The sequence below is a fragment of the Asterias rubens genome, chromosome 3, assembly GCF_902459465.1.
Source record: "Asterias rubens chromosome 3, eAstRub1.3, whole genome shotgun sequence".
In the NCBI taxonomy this organism is placed as follows: domain Eukaryota; kingdom Metazoa; phylum Echinodermata; class Asteroidea; order Forcipulatida; family Asteriidae; genus Asterias; species Asterias rubens.
This window is the reverse complement of record NC_047064.1, coordinates 14,515,731-14,529,738: the sequence shown is the minus strand read 5'-3', so window position 1 is coordinate 14,529,738 and position 14,008 is coordinate 14,515,731. Positions and strand designations below refer to the sequence as shown.

Genomic DNA, 14,008 nt, shown 5'->3' with positions numbered 1-14,008 from the left:
ATTTTTTTATATATATTTTTTTGTATTATTTTTTTTTTTTTAATATATATATATATATGTTTTTTTTTTTATTATTATTATTATTTTTTTTATATAAAGCTTTTCGTTTTCAAGTTTTTTACTTCTAGGTTAATTTGATTTAGATTTTTTTCTTCTTCTAGTTGTATTGTTGTAATTAAATTAGTTTCAATTACGATTCAATTAGTTTGTGTAATGTATTAATAAAGGACTTGCTTAAGTCTATTTTGTTGTTGTGGGTGACGTCACGGAGCCCGCCCTGGGGCCGCCATATTTGGATCGAGCATGACATGACATGCATGGTACAGCAGTTCACAGCTCAGAAAAAAAGCAGGATTGACGTCCATTAAGTTTCCTTTATGGCGTGCTTACCTTACTAGTACTTATAATATTACCAATAGTGGCTTCTTATAATAGCGCACAAATCTGTCACCCAGTGACGCTCAAAACGTCAAGTTTTTTAATTAATATTTCATATTAAGCTCGTTTTCTTTGTTTGTTCTTGTTTATCGTTCACATAATGTTTAAAAAATAGGTTGTCAGTCGTTTATTTTATGTTTAAATTTGTTTTTTACTTTTTGTTTAATGACTATTTTTGTGAGAGGTTTCCAAGTGTCTGCACTTGTGATTGCAACGATGTAGGCCCATAAATATACAGAAACTATGGCGCGGGACAATAAATGTGATTCTTCATTTCGTCATTGATAAGTATTGATTTGCTGTGTTTGTGCATTTTCCCCCCGTTTTCTCTCTAGTTTCTCGTTTTATTTTAATATGTTTGTAAAAACAAAAAAGTTAGTGACCAGACGTTTCGACCTTAGCTCGAAGGCCTAATGAAAATACAACACGCACACGTAATCAGGTATAGGACAGAAGCAGTCACGTGGAAAGATATGAAAGCACACAGAAAAAGCAAAGGATAAACAAAGAAGGTTGTGACAAGGCTTAGAGTGAAGGGGCTGGTTTCACCACAGGAGGATGGGAGCACAAAAGACAAACTCAAAATTGATGAGAAGATGGAGAACAAACAAGTAATTATTTGGTGAATGAGGCAGAATAAAGGGCGGTATATCTGCGGGGAAAAGGACTCAAGGACAAGACATAGTCATTTCCTTATTGGATATTGAGGCCATGGGGGTTAAAATGGACTGAAGGCGCTTTATCCACAGTTTCTCCCTACTCGGACGAACAATCTCTCTTTATTGTTTGTAAATTGTTCTTGATATGTGTTTTGATATTCGTTATTTGTTCCAGTCATTTGGTTTGTTTTATTACCCAGACTTGTTATCTCAATACGAAGGCGAAGTCAATTTTGTCTGAGAAAGTAGTGGGGCCTACTGCATTTAGTGAAAACAAGGTGTTTTCGTATTAATTTTAACAGCCGGTTCCATCAAACATTGGCAACTCTTGTCTTGTTTGTGTACAAAATAGTATATGTCTTGTTAAAAGGACAAACGGGGACTCTTGATGAGTGACGCAATGGTTAATTTGTTTTACGGTTCCCTTGTTGCGGGTAAAGGTTTGTGACAACTCGGTCGTTTGTGTGCGTGTATAAATCATTGTTTAATGCTCGAATGTATTTTTACTTCGAAAACAAGCATTATTAGTGCAACTTGTTTACGCTGGAATTAAAAATTCGTATACATTATAAAACATATTACTTCGTTGACACGCCAATATCATCTTTTCAATCGTGGCTTCTTCATAGTTACGTTGATACCAATGTAATAAAGCACCAAAACACATAGACCAAGGATTATACATATGGTTTATTTTATGTTTATATATGTCAGCATTTGAAGAACCAAGTGCTAAAACAAGTTTTTCCCATGACTTTTCAAAGATTTCTGGGTCGTCGAATTCTTCAAACAGCTTCGAGGTTAACTGTTCCAACTGTTTTTCATTTAGTCGTGTAGATAAATGAACTAGTCGCGGATAAGTAACGTCCTCCGTTTGGTTTTGTTGACGCAGATAACGCAACCCATCACACAGTGGCTCAACCCTTGAAAATGCATCCGAACGATGTTTTTCTGCAGACATGATGACCGCTCAACTGACCAAAGTTATAATGTTTTGATCATTTAATTATCATAATATTTATAAACCATTGGGATATTTATTATGTACACTTATATTTTCTGTATATCTCTCAAAACTGCAACGTCATTTTCACACGCCCTCTTTGTCGGAGGATTTACTTCCTTTAACCATTCAGTAATACTGCAACGTCATTCCCACATGCGACCTTTGTTAGGGAATTATCCCCACCACCACTGACCAGTCATACTGCAACGTTATTCCCACACGCGACTCTTTGTTAGGGGATTATCCCCAACCACCACTGACCAGCCATACTGCAACGTCATCTTCAACGGATCAATAGGATTTATTTCCTTCAACCATTCAGTAAAACTGCAACGTCATTCCCACACGCGACTCCTTGGTCGGGGATTCCCCTGTCAACTGCTATACCAATACATACATACACACTATTGCACCACAACGAGACATTTTAACTGTTTTTAACCCATTTCGGGCACAGTTTAACCTCTCTGAAGGAAGGTCAACTTAAAGTGTTCCATATTTCTACCCTATTTTGGGTACAGTTTAACCTCTCACTGTTCTCTAGGGCAAAGGGCAAAGTGTTCCATATTTCTACCCATTTTGGGCACAGTTTGACCTCTCCTTGTCCTCTAGGGCAAAGGGCAAAGTGTTCCATATTTCTACCCTATTTTGGGAACAGTTTGACCTCTCCTTGTCTTCTAGGGCAAAGGTCAAAGTGTTCCAGAGAGACTATATTAACTACTAACAACGTTCCCTCGATTGTATCCCTTTGAATCGGAAAGAATAGGTTTGGAAGCTTTTAAAGGTTTAAAGTTCGACCCAGTCGTATCCGTAAACAACACTGAAGGAAATCAATGATTTGTAAAACCATTTATTTTCGAAAGTTGACTGTAAAGCATGACTGTCATTTCAAAAAGGTCTCAGGCTTGAGTTCAATTTCGATGCATATTATTTGTGTGGATCTGTGAACCCCGTCAATTGTGATTGGTTTGGAATTTGCTACCCAAGGGTAAAAATCGAGGTACAAAAAAAACATTAGAAGCCACGAAGAAGTTGGAAAATGTCTTCATGGATGCGTGGGTGGTCTCCTCTTCCAGTTGCAAGGCCGGGTTTGCCACGAAGGATGCAACACACTGACATATACTCAAAGAAACATTTTCACCCAGCTTAAGTTCATATTTCATATATATTTTCGGTAAATCAGCCGTTCCGAAATGTGAAAAAAAACACCGAAAATGTATTTTCATTTGTTCTCGGTTGACCTATAAGTAAACTCCTTGATGCGACTAGAAGCGTGATTTCCATTTTCCGTTTATCGACCCATCGGTCTTTTTGGATTGAACCCCTCCCACATTCAATCCCCCAACTCCCTCGAATCCCCATTTCTATCTCGGGCCCTCCCCCTTCCCGACTTCCCCCCCTCCCCTTCTATGTGTCCCACTTCCTCCCCTCTCAGTTTCCCGTTCCTTTTCAGACCCTTCTAGACCCCTCCCCTTCTTTCCCCCCTTCTCGACCACTCCCCAGGGTCCCCCTCCCTTCTCGCCCCTCCTCGTCGCCCCCCCCCCCATTCCGTAGGTCCCCTTCCCTTCACGCCATTCACGCCCCTCCTTAACCGCCCCTCCTTTGCTCCTCCTCGACTAGGTCCCCGTCCCTTCTCGCCCCTCCTCGGCCCCTCCCTTTCTATGTCCCAGTCCCTTTCTCAACCCCTCCCCTTTCTAAACCCCTCCTCCACCCCAGCCCCCTTTCTAGTTCCCCGTCCCTTCTCGGACCTTCCCCTTTCTTTGGCACTTCCCTTTAGCGACTTTTCCCCTCTAAGTCTCCGTTGCTTCTCAGCCCCTCCCCTTTTCGACCCCTCCTTGGCCCCTCCCCTTCTAGGTCCCCTTCCCTTCTCAGCCCCTCCCCTTTTCGACCCCTCCTTGGCCCCTCCCCGTCTAGGACCCCACCCCTTCTCAGCCCCTCCCCTTTTCGAGCCCTTCTTGGCCCCTCCCCGTCTAGGTCCCCACCCCTTCTCAGCCCCTCCCCTTTTCGACCCCTCCTTGGCCCCTCCCCTTTTTGGCCCCGTCACTTCTCACCCCCTCCTTTTCTCAACCCCTTCCCTTTCTCGACCACTCCCTGCTATCGCTTAAACACTACAATATATTAAGAAATGTTCATGTATGCTAAGTTTTTATGCTAAATATTTTATTCTAATAATTTATTTTGTAGAATGTGGTTCACAACATTTACTGAAAACGAAAATGATGATTTTAGGCAAAATAATAGATTGTGTAAGTCTGGCGCGTTTTTTATTTCTGAGACTTTGTTAATATTATCATTGATAGTTAGTAAATTGAAACTAAATAAACGAGGATGCTTTCTACTTTTAAAGACCCCATTTGCGAATCATGCCTATTTGTGCCGCATTGATTTAAACATTAATGGCAGTTGATCGGCAAAATTCATAATAAAGTTTTCTTCGTTGCTTTTTGTTAAATTAAGACTCATATTAATTTCAGATGAATTTTACTTTCTCAACAATATAAAACCATAAACTATGTTAAACTAAAGTGTTTGTAGAAGCAGAAATGCGTACACGTATAGTGCAAAAATATGGCGGGTACAGACTTGGTCCCGGATATTTGAATAATCGCGAGACTTTCACAGAATAACAACTTCTTTGTCCATTTTTGAATTATTGCTTGGCTGATACAAAATCTAAACATTTCAGATATCTAGTTGTTGTTCACTAACAATTTAAACGTCGTGGTTGTTTTTCAAATCTCACTATTGTCAAATATTTGTAAATGCCTGTGTTCCTATCTCTTGTTTCCTTTCTTGCGAATGAGCAAAATTTTTGTTTTGAAAAAGTTCTATCTGACTCCTTCCGCAGTTTATTTTGTTCCAATCCAAACTTAGTGGATAAACCCTGGAACAAATGAGGTTCGAATCAAAGTTTGGGGTAACATTTTAAAATTCAAGAAATAGTGTTCTTATGTAAAAGAGTCAATCGGTGTCACTCTTTTAGAGTGAAGTTGGAACGAGCTTCACTTTAAGTCGAGTCGAAAGTACCCATCTTTCACTCTCAAAAGAGTTGTCCGCCATTCGCTTTTTGCAAGAGTGGTATTGTGGACAGAACGAGTGGGTTTCACTTTTTTACATTGAGAAAGTGGTATACACAGGCACTTATAAATAACAACAAATTGAATATTAAGTTGGTTCTGCAAAATGATGATGGAACACTGCTAAGTTTAGCTGATGATCCGGTCGTCCTCTTTAGGGAAACAGTCGTCCGATTAAGATCATAAGGGTTCGGAGACAATTATTTCTATAATGTTAATGTTGATTATTCAGTTTTGTGTATTAAAAGTAACTACTTTGAAGAGAGTTCCGATCACTGATGGCCCTCACTTCGGGGAAAGTGGACATGCAACAAGAACTCAATCTGAACAAAGTTATTTTGGGCGTGAAGGTCGAGGTCTCTCACAGATGAATGGCTGTTTTTGATACTGGCATCTGTCGTCATTCCAGAAACCAGATTTTGTTGTGACTTCAACGCAGTCTGAATCTCCTGTGTTATCTGGCTGGTTTGGGTACCAGTTGTTGTACGTCATGGGTCGGTTGATACCAATCCATTTGTAATCACCCTCCTTCGTGACATCCTGCAGACCTATCCAGTAGTGCGGGTACGATCCTCCACTTTTCTCGTTGAAGAAATGGTGCACGAACTTAGCCTCCCCTTCTGTACCGAGAGACACGAGGTTTGCCATGTGGTCCAGGCCGTTGCAGTGGTTCTGGGCGTCGTGCCAGGTCATGGACTTCCCGATGTAGCGGTAGCAACGGTTACCTCGGAGGGTCCAGAACATCGGGCAGCAGGGTTGGACGACGGCACCCGCTTCGATTGCTGGCGACAGACCCATGGCCAAGTAGGTGATAAAAACCATTTGCAGGATGCCGTTCATGGTGGATGAGCCCTCTCTTTTCACAACTTGATTCGGGGAAGTATAACTTGTAGAGTGGATGAATTCTTGACCGAAGCAAGATCGCAAGTTAAAACATATCTCGTTTCAGTAGATATGGCTCCCCAGGAGTATTGTCATATTGTAATATAGTGTGTGAAACCAGACAGCCCCACTAGAGTCAAAATCAAATCAGTGACGTATTATACTAACAGTCTCTTTTCATGACAAAACTTAAATAAATAAACCATCTTCTTATCTGAAGTTGCGTGTTTAAAAAGTAACCAGACCTAACAAACGATTTGGATCGAGTGCCCATCGCACTTGACTGTTACCACCTTTCAAACTACGCGGGCTTATACAAATCTATGCGCCCACGTAAATTAATACAATTGTGTTAGCTATACTCCCCAAAAGGTACAAAAATTACATCAATTTGATGTTTGCAAACATAACAACAAACACGCCTTAAAAGTGTGAAGTGTTTGCAAAAGAAAGGCTGGGTTTAGAAGAATGTGTAGTGCCCATCAGCTCACCTAGAAATGGTCGTCTCTTCAGTTACATTTGAGTACCTTTAAATGTCAAGAATAAGTCAATATAAGGAGTGCCGGCTATGTATGTGATCACCTGGCACACCTTTATATACAGCCAGCGCAAATCAACAAAGTTAATCAAGACCAAAAATCCTTCATCAGTCTGAGAATTTCAGCCGATAAAGAACTTACTCTGATCTTAACTGCTCATTGATCGCGGTGTCTGCTCTTTTTCAATATGAAAGCCACGCCAATTATTGCAGCTGTTCTGCTGTGCTTCGTCGGGATCAGCCAGTCCTGCTGCCCACCATTCTGGTCTCAATTCAAGGGCCAAAGATGTTATCGCTACGTCGGTATCCCGTCCACATGGTTCGAAGCCCGGGAGTACTGCTACCATCTCAGCCCGGGTAAGTCTCACCTCTTGACGCTGAACTCAGACAGCGAGGCCAATCACATCCACAAAATCTTCGAGGAAAACGGAGCTGAGAAGCACAACTCGTACTGGATTGGTCTGCATGACTTCAATAAGAACCAAAAAGTTTTCGAGTGGGACGACGGCAGTGTAACTCCGTACACTTTCTGGAACACCCGCGAACCCAACAACAACGGATTGGAGGATTGCGTCGAGGTATATAAGCTCAACCGACGCTGGAACGACCACCCCTGTACATCCCTCAAACGTCCATTCTTCTGCGAGATGGAAAAATAATCAGTGAGGACAACCTTCAAGGCTGTACATCCCTTTGTATCTGATGAACATGTGATTTACACTAATACTGGTTCGTCATAACAATGATGGACTTCGGCTTTACAGACATAATGAACTTTTAAACGACAGTTTCCATGATGCAGTCTTTTTCTCATCAAGAACGATTGGGTGTTATACCAGAGTCAAACGTGGTACCGGACATTGAGAACACAATTCACATTTTTCAATCTTAAGATTAAACCTTTTTTTATTTTCCACACCAATCAGAGCTAATCATTGGAAGTTTGATTCAATAACTGTTGAACAAGGAACACGTAATATCCAAAGAAGAAAAACAACTGCAACATTTTTAATCGAAAATAATTTTAACTGGTTAGATGAATTTTTGAAAATGTTATGTAGCACTACTGTAATAGAGAGAAATCCAACTGCATTTTACAAGTCTTTCGTACGACCCTAGAAACCATAGGTTTGGGATAAATCAACTAATTATTATTAGCTATAATAAATAGCTACAACTAGAAAATTATTAAGTACGTCAGAACTTTAAAAGAGTATAATCCAATGACGTATTGCGCAAGTTCCGCATGCATTAATGCTTCGCATGTACACGTTTCCTATGTACACATAATCCCAGAATAATTGATGTGCAACCATGCCAAATAATTAGCACATTTTACGCAATTAATAGAGAAACTATTTTTGGGGGGCTTTATTAAAATAATTTTAAAACATCATGACTTGGTTTGATTTATAATTCTTAGTGTTGTTATTATCAATTTTTCTTCTCTTTTATCTACAATGCATATTGAAATAGGGCCCTATAATAAGCATAGCAGCTGAGCGTCACTCATTGAAGATAGTCGAGTCGGCCCCGTTACAATAAGCCATTTTAAGGTATGGGATGGACACAGCCGTCGATTTCACAAAACTCTTCCTAATTTAAGACTAATCTTAGGACTTAGGACGAGTCCAAACCCTGCACTGTAGCATGCAGACCTTAAGATTAATCCTAAGTTAGGACGAGTTACTCGTCCTAAATTAGCTAAGACGAGGCCTAACTCTTTGAGAAATCGACGGCAGGACACTATAGACCTTTTAATGCTGCCTCCATCTTGGTCGTGTTCCTCGTATCAATTAACAACAATGAATGTTAATAATTATTTTGGAATTAGGACCCAGCCTCGGTTTGGTTACATTGATATAAATGAGATAAATTCAAGATGGCTGCACCGTGATAAAGGTCTATTAGGTTTGGGTAAATTTGTTCGTAGACACCCAAACCAAACAGTGCACTCATGGTGTCAACAATACCTCAAAAAGGTTAAACAGCCAATTAAATGATGATCTCAAATATATAGATATTACAGTTTTCTAATAGCTGGAGTCCATAGGAAACATACAAAAATATAACGAGTCTCTTACCTCACGTTAATACATGGTAAAAATGTTTTTTCTACAGAACGCTTCTTGCCAAATTTCTAACAAACCCGCGTGACAAAAGAATCGTGACGTCAGTGGCGGCTATTTGGTGTGGAAAATAGCGCCCTCAGTTTGCCAAAGCTAGAGAACTGTGGGTGCGTTCGTTTAGCTCCCCTGGGTCTACCCCGGTGTGTGGCGGGTTTTTTTCAAGGACGAACGTGGGTAATTATCTGCACACGTTCGTCCTGTAAAAAAACTTCCACACACCGGGGTCGACCCAGGGAAGCTAAACGAACGCACCCTGTGTTCACACCCAATTTGGGGAATATCGTCACTGGCGTCAAGAGGTCATTATAATAGATAAGCCGTTTTTTACTCTCGGCTGAAAAAGCCGCGCGGCCGGGTGCATTTTTGACTCGAGTTATTCGTTACTAAATGCAAATTTTGAGAGTAAAATGGTTATTAACCGGTATCTACGATGTCTATTTGGCCATAAAAAGGTAATAGTTGAAATATTGAGATCATCCTTTATTGGCTCTTTAATGTCAAACCCTGGCTTTCACGACCATCTGTAATACACTGGGGCTACAATCCCGGCATGACGTAATGCTACCGTATTTGGTCATTCGGAAAACTGAACACGGTGGAAAGTTGAAACCGCCACATCTGTCAAAATGCTTGTGCCACCCATTCCCAAAATAATCTAAACCATGTCCACTTTCCCCTGACAAGAAACATCCCCGCCCGTCCCGCGTCCCCCCGCTCAATGTTGACTGTAACGCAGAAGACTGGCAATGAGAGCCAACATTGAAAGGGGGCACGGGGCCCAAAGAGGTCATAACGGCCGGGAATGTAGCTGCATGGGTCTGGTTTAAACGGTTGGTTGACTCAAAAGATATAGTTTGCTGAACAATTTCTATTTGTTCTCCTTTGTTATAGGGTGCGGGACAAACCTCCCAACGGGGTTTTGTTTGTAAAATATCTGCAAAGCATATTTTTGAGCATTGATGATTGGGAATTGTTATTTCTTATACAAAATGGGAGTGATTCAATCAGATGAAAAATTCAGTGCAATTTGGTTCAAGTTGTGCCACCCACGCACCCTGAGTTTTCTTTTGAGCGGCTGGAGAGAAAGGGTTTTCCCGAGCAATGCGCCCATTCCCACGCACCAATGGCTTGAAACGAACAACTAAGTAAAAGTATTTTGACCCAAAACACAAAAACAACCTGGTTTTCTCGACCATGTTGCACAAAAGGAGTCAGCGATGTTTGAGTCTGGTTTTAACAGACTTACAATGTAGTTTGATGAATGCAATATAAAACCCTTTTTCTTTCCTTTAGTGGGGGTGGTGACAGACCTCCGTTTTAAATCCTGCCATGGAACACTTTGAGCCTTGTTGGTGGGCCATTAAACTAATCAGGTGAAAAGTTCACAGCATACTTCGTTTTTGAAAGGGCAAGGGCGACAAGGTATTTTCTTGTTGGTAAAAGGCACCTTACGAGGAAGTTGTAGGTTTCTACATGGAGCATTTCAAGGGCACCAAGCGGGGTGCACGGAGGCAATTGCCTTCGTTGCCTCCATGATGTATCAGGCCTGGTGCAGCATTGTGGGTCAAAGTTTGCACCATGATTGTTCTTTTGGGCGGATGGAGAGATATGAGCTTAAAAGTCATCAACGAGCAACAAGAAGTATTACCAGCAATATTATACCTTGTGTTGTGTAACGCATGTAAAAGAACCCGGTGCACTTATCGCAAAGAGAAGGGGTTCGCCCCGGTGTTCCTGGTTGTGGCTGCTAAATGCGCCGTAGCACCTTGTAAACCCTTTTAAGGTGCTAAATAATTGGGTCTCAAAATCCATCACTGGCAATAACCTATCTTTCTGAAAGTTTGTATAATTTATATACTCAGCGCCTTGAGTACCCTGTTTGTGCATACGTGCGCTATAGATAAGACCTCGATATTATTATTATTATAAGATGCTTGCTTGCGAGCAAAGGGTCTGGCCGTTCATGGCTAATTAATATAACCGCAGTCCGGGTGGCCCCCATTTTTCTCCCCCTTTGCCGCTCCCTTTTCGACCCCTTCCCCTCAGACTGTCCTCAACACAATATTTCATAGAGCTGCTCGGCACAAGAGGTAAGCACAAATAAATGCTAAGCAGATCAGAACAAGTTTAACAGCCAAATAACCATGTCATTATGCATCATGTTTGGCTGCCGAAAAAAATATTGCTTAGCAAAATTGTTTGCGTAAAGCAGCTCAATGGTTACTCTAATTTGGTGGAAAGTTAATACACCATTCGTTGGTTTTTGGCTGCTAAATTTTTCCCCAAAGCTTAGGCTATATCGCAATGAAATTTTACGCACAACAAATCACCCATTCCATCGTTTCAAATGCACTACTTTCGGCCTGCATTGACATTCAGGTTCCAATTTCATAAAGTCTGAAGCACAAAAACTTGCTAAGCAGCAATAGCAGAAACAGATTGACATTAAGGTTGCATTTTTTTGTGGCTGGTGCCCGACTAAATTTCTGCTAAGCAAAGAAATTTGTAAAGCTGTATTTTCTGCTTGGGCCATGCGATTATACAATCATTTTTAGAAAGTCCAACTTTCGTCCACGTTCGTCCTGTAAAAAAAAACAATCGCCACACACCGGGTCGACCCAGGGAAGCTAAACGAACGCACCCAAAGTCACCATTAGCCTGAACGTCTGACGTCATTCTTCGAGGCTCGTTGCGGATAAAGACAGGGGCTCAGTCTATGTCACCATGAAGAAGGTTGATTCCAAAGGGGGCGCTATCAGAAAGAGTACTCAGTTCACATTGCTCACCGACAGGTAATAAATATCGGGTGGAAGTGGGGGAGTATGGGGGCAATTTTTCCCGTACCACACGCTGGTCATGGGGTCAACAGTGAAGGGATCCTGGAAGGCTCCAAGTACCTTATGCGTGTCTGCAACGGTCAGCGTGTGGTACGAACAAAAGAATTGCTGGGGGAGGAGGGGGGGGGGGGGGCAGAAAGTCCTGTCGTACCAATGTACGAGGTGTGGTTTAGCTATAGGCGTGCATTTATGGTAAAATGTACGTGAAGTGGTTTAGCTATAGGCGTGCATTTAGTGTTAGAACAAAAGCCGAGATTAAAATGCAGTTGTCTCTAATAAGAGTGACAAGAAGAGGGTCATCCGAAGCCGGTGTCAGACGCAATTGTGTCCGCCATGCAATACTGTCCGCTCCGGACACTTTTGCTTATGCAATCATGTCCGGGGCTATGCAAAGACCGTCCGGCGGGATGTGCGCGCGGAAGCGAGCGTGCGTGCAATTGAACCTACGTACGTATGCAGCATGAATATCCACGTAATTTTATGATTGCAGCTCGAACCACCAACGGCCGAACATTTCCCAAGTCATTCATGACATGCACTTATACTTGTAAAAAAAATGGCGAACGTGTTCCGTCGACCAAGGGCGTTTAATTTACTGCAAGGACGGTTTTGCACGGGGCGGATGTAACCCGGAAAATGGGTACACTTAGAAAATGAATGAATAAAGCTAAATAAAAATGCTAACTATGGGGGCACTCGCTTGAACAAATGAGAAAAACCAAGATCGGTAGGGCTAAGACGCGAGGAGATGAAAAAAAATAGGAACAGTGACTCAAAGTGTAGGTTTCTCAACAAAATAATAAAAAAATAACTTTATTGACTATAAATCAATCAACAAAAGCAGTATTAAACAATAAAAACCAGTCAAACCTAAACCAAGATATCTAACTGAAACTCAAAAACCAAAACTAAACCAGAGTTAAACCTAAACCTGAAACACAGTGTCAAAGAAAAGTTACAAATTAAAATCAAAATGGCTTTAGGATACCGAGTCCAAAACAGCAGAAAATACTTGAAGATGGCAAATTAATCGTAGAAGTTAAAACTTGTGATGAGGCACACATAAGTGTGCAGTGTTCCTCTTTCGCTGCCAGGCTGCTATCTGATTATAATTATATACAATGCACTGGATGGGTGACTACACTACCAAAGGATTAAGAAACTGTTTACCAACATGTAACAAAAGACTTCTAAGAAATAACAACCTACATGTACAGGGGTGCAATAAAACAGCTGAAGGGACAATGTAAACAGGAAAGGCAATTAACTAGAACCTGGAATTAACTAACTTGAATAATAATACAATGAATTTTCTACCCCTACTACACTCGCCACTACTTAAATCCATTGTTGTCCTCAACAATGTTAAATTTACACAAATAGAAACTGAAATTAATTAACAGCAAAAATGAATTTAATACAAAGAAAACAATGATACAAAATCAAGGCCAAAAATAAGTTAGACGAGCCATACGTATTAATTCCCGGAAACCCTTAATGTTGAATAAAGCCTGTATACTATGTAAAATCGGCCACATCATCGTCTTGGGCAAAACCTCCAACACCGGCTCCTCCTTGCCTTGCCGATAGCACAAGGTATCTCCCTTGATTTCAAGTTTGTCCCAAGAGCGTAAAAGCCTCTTCACTGCTCCTGGTTCTTGCTCCATCTGATGGTGGCTTGGCTTCCCACCGGAGGACTTTAATTCTCTGACTCTTGCGACGATTGGGTCTACCTGTTGTGCAGAGCTCACGTTGAGGGGAGGAGTAGTAGGCTGGATTGCTGCTACTGGAGTAGAATCTTCCTTCTTTTGGAGTGGTGACGGACTATATAGTAAACTGTTGTGGGTTTGGACACTTGGCCATAAAACTCACGCCATTGCCCCTGGCAACTCGTGGTTTCCCTTCTGCTCCAAGCAGAAGATCCTCTGTGGCTTTGGTCCATTTGCCTTAGCAATCTCCGCAACAGTTCCCCTTGTTGTTGCTGCTGAGCAACGATGTCTCCAAGGAGATCCTTCACCGTCTCTAACAAGCTCCTCTCCTTAGCAGGCTCCTCCATCGACGGAACTGAGGGTCTCTCTGCTGGTTCTGATGATGATGATGGTGGGTCGAACCCACACATCTGAAGGGTGGTCAACACTGGCACGACCACTGGTTGGAGAATTTCGGTGAAACAACCAAATCCAGGGGGTGGTTGAAGGATACTATCCCATCCAAATCCTGGGGGTGGGGATATACATGGCGTATCATCTGGCAAAATGACTGGACTCAGCCCTTCAACCATAGTGAAATAAAATGCTTCTTAACTTTGACACTGTGTTGTAACCCTAAAACTAATAACTGTCCCTACTTTTTAACAAAACCTGGCTAAGTTCTTAAGGAACATAAACCCTACCCGGATTCTCCACCAAAAAAATGTAACCCGGAAAATGGGTACACTTAGAA

At 41.6% G+C, this 14,008-nt stretch overlaps 2 protein-coding genes across 2 annotated transcripts; one reads left to right on the top strand and one right to left on the bottom strand.

The window, feature by feature from the left end:
- Positions 1 to 5,513: 5,513 nt before the first annotated feature.
- LOC117288095 (echinoidin-like) lies at positions 5,514 to 6,196 on the bottom strand. The gene has a single exon (XM_033768795.1). The coding sequence runs from the start codon at positions 6,018 to 6,020 to the stop codon at positions 5,514 to 5,516; it is 507 nt and encodes a 168-aa protein (XP_033624686.1). The 5' UTR covers positions 6,021 to 6,196.
- A 463-nt stretch (positions 6,197 to 6,659) lies between these two features.
- Positions 6,660 to 7,962, top strand: LOC117288533 (echinoidin-like). Its single transcript, XM_033769429.1, has one exon. It carries the CDS (start codon positions 6,789 to 6,791, stop codon positions 7,257 to 7,259), a length of 471 nt encoding a protein of 156 aa, XP_033625320.1. The 5' UTR covers positions 6,660 to 6,788; the 3' UTR covers positions 7,260 to 7,962.
- Positions 7,963 to 14,008: the final 6,046 nt, after the last annotated feature.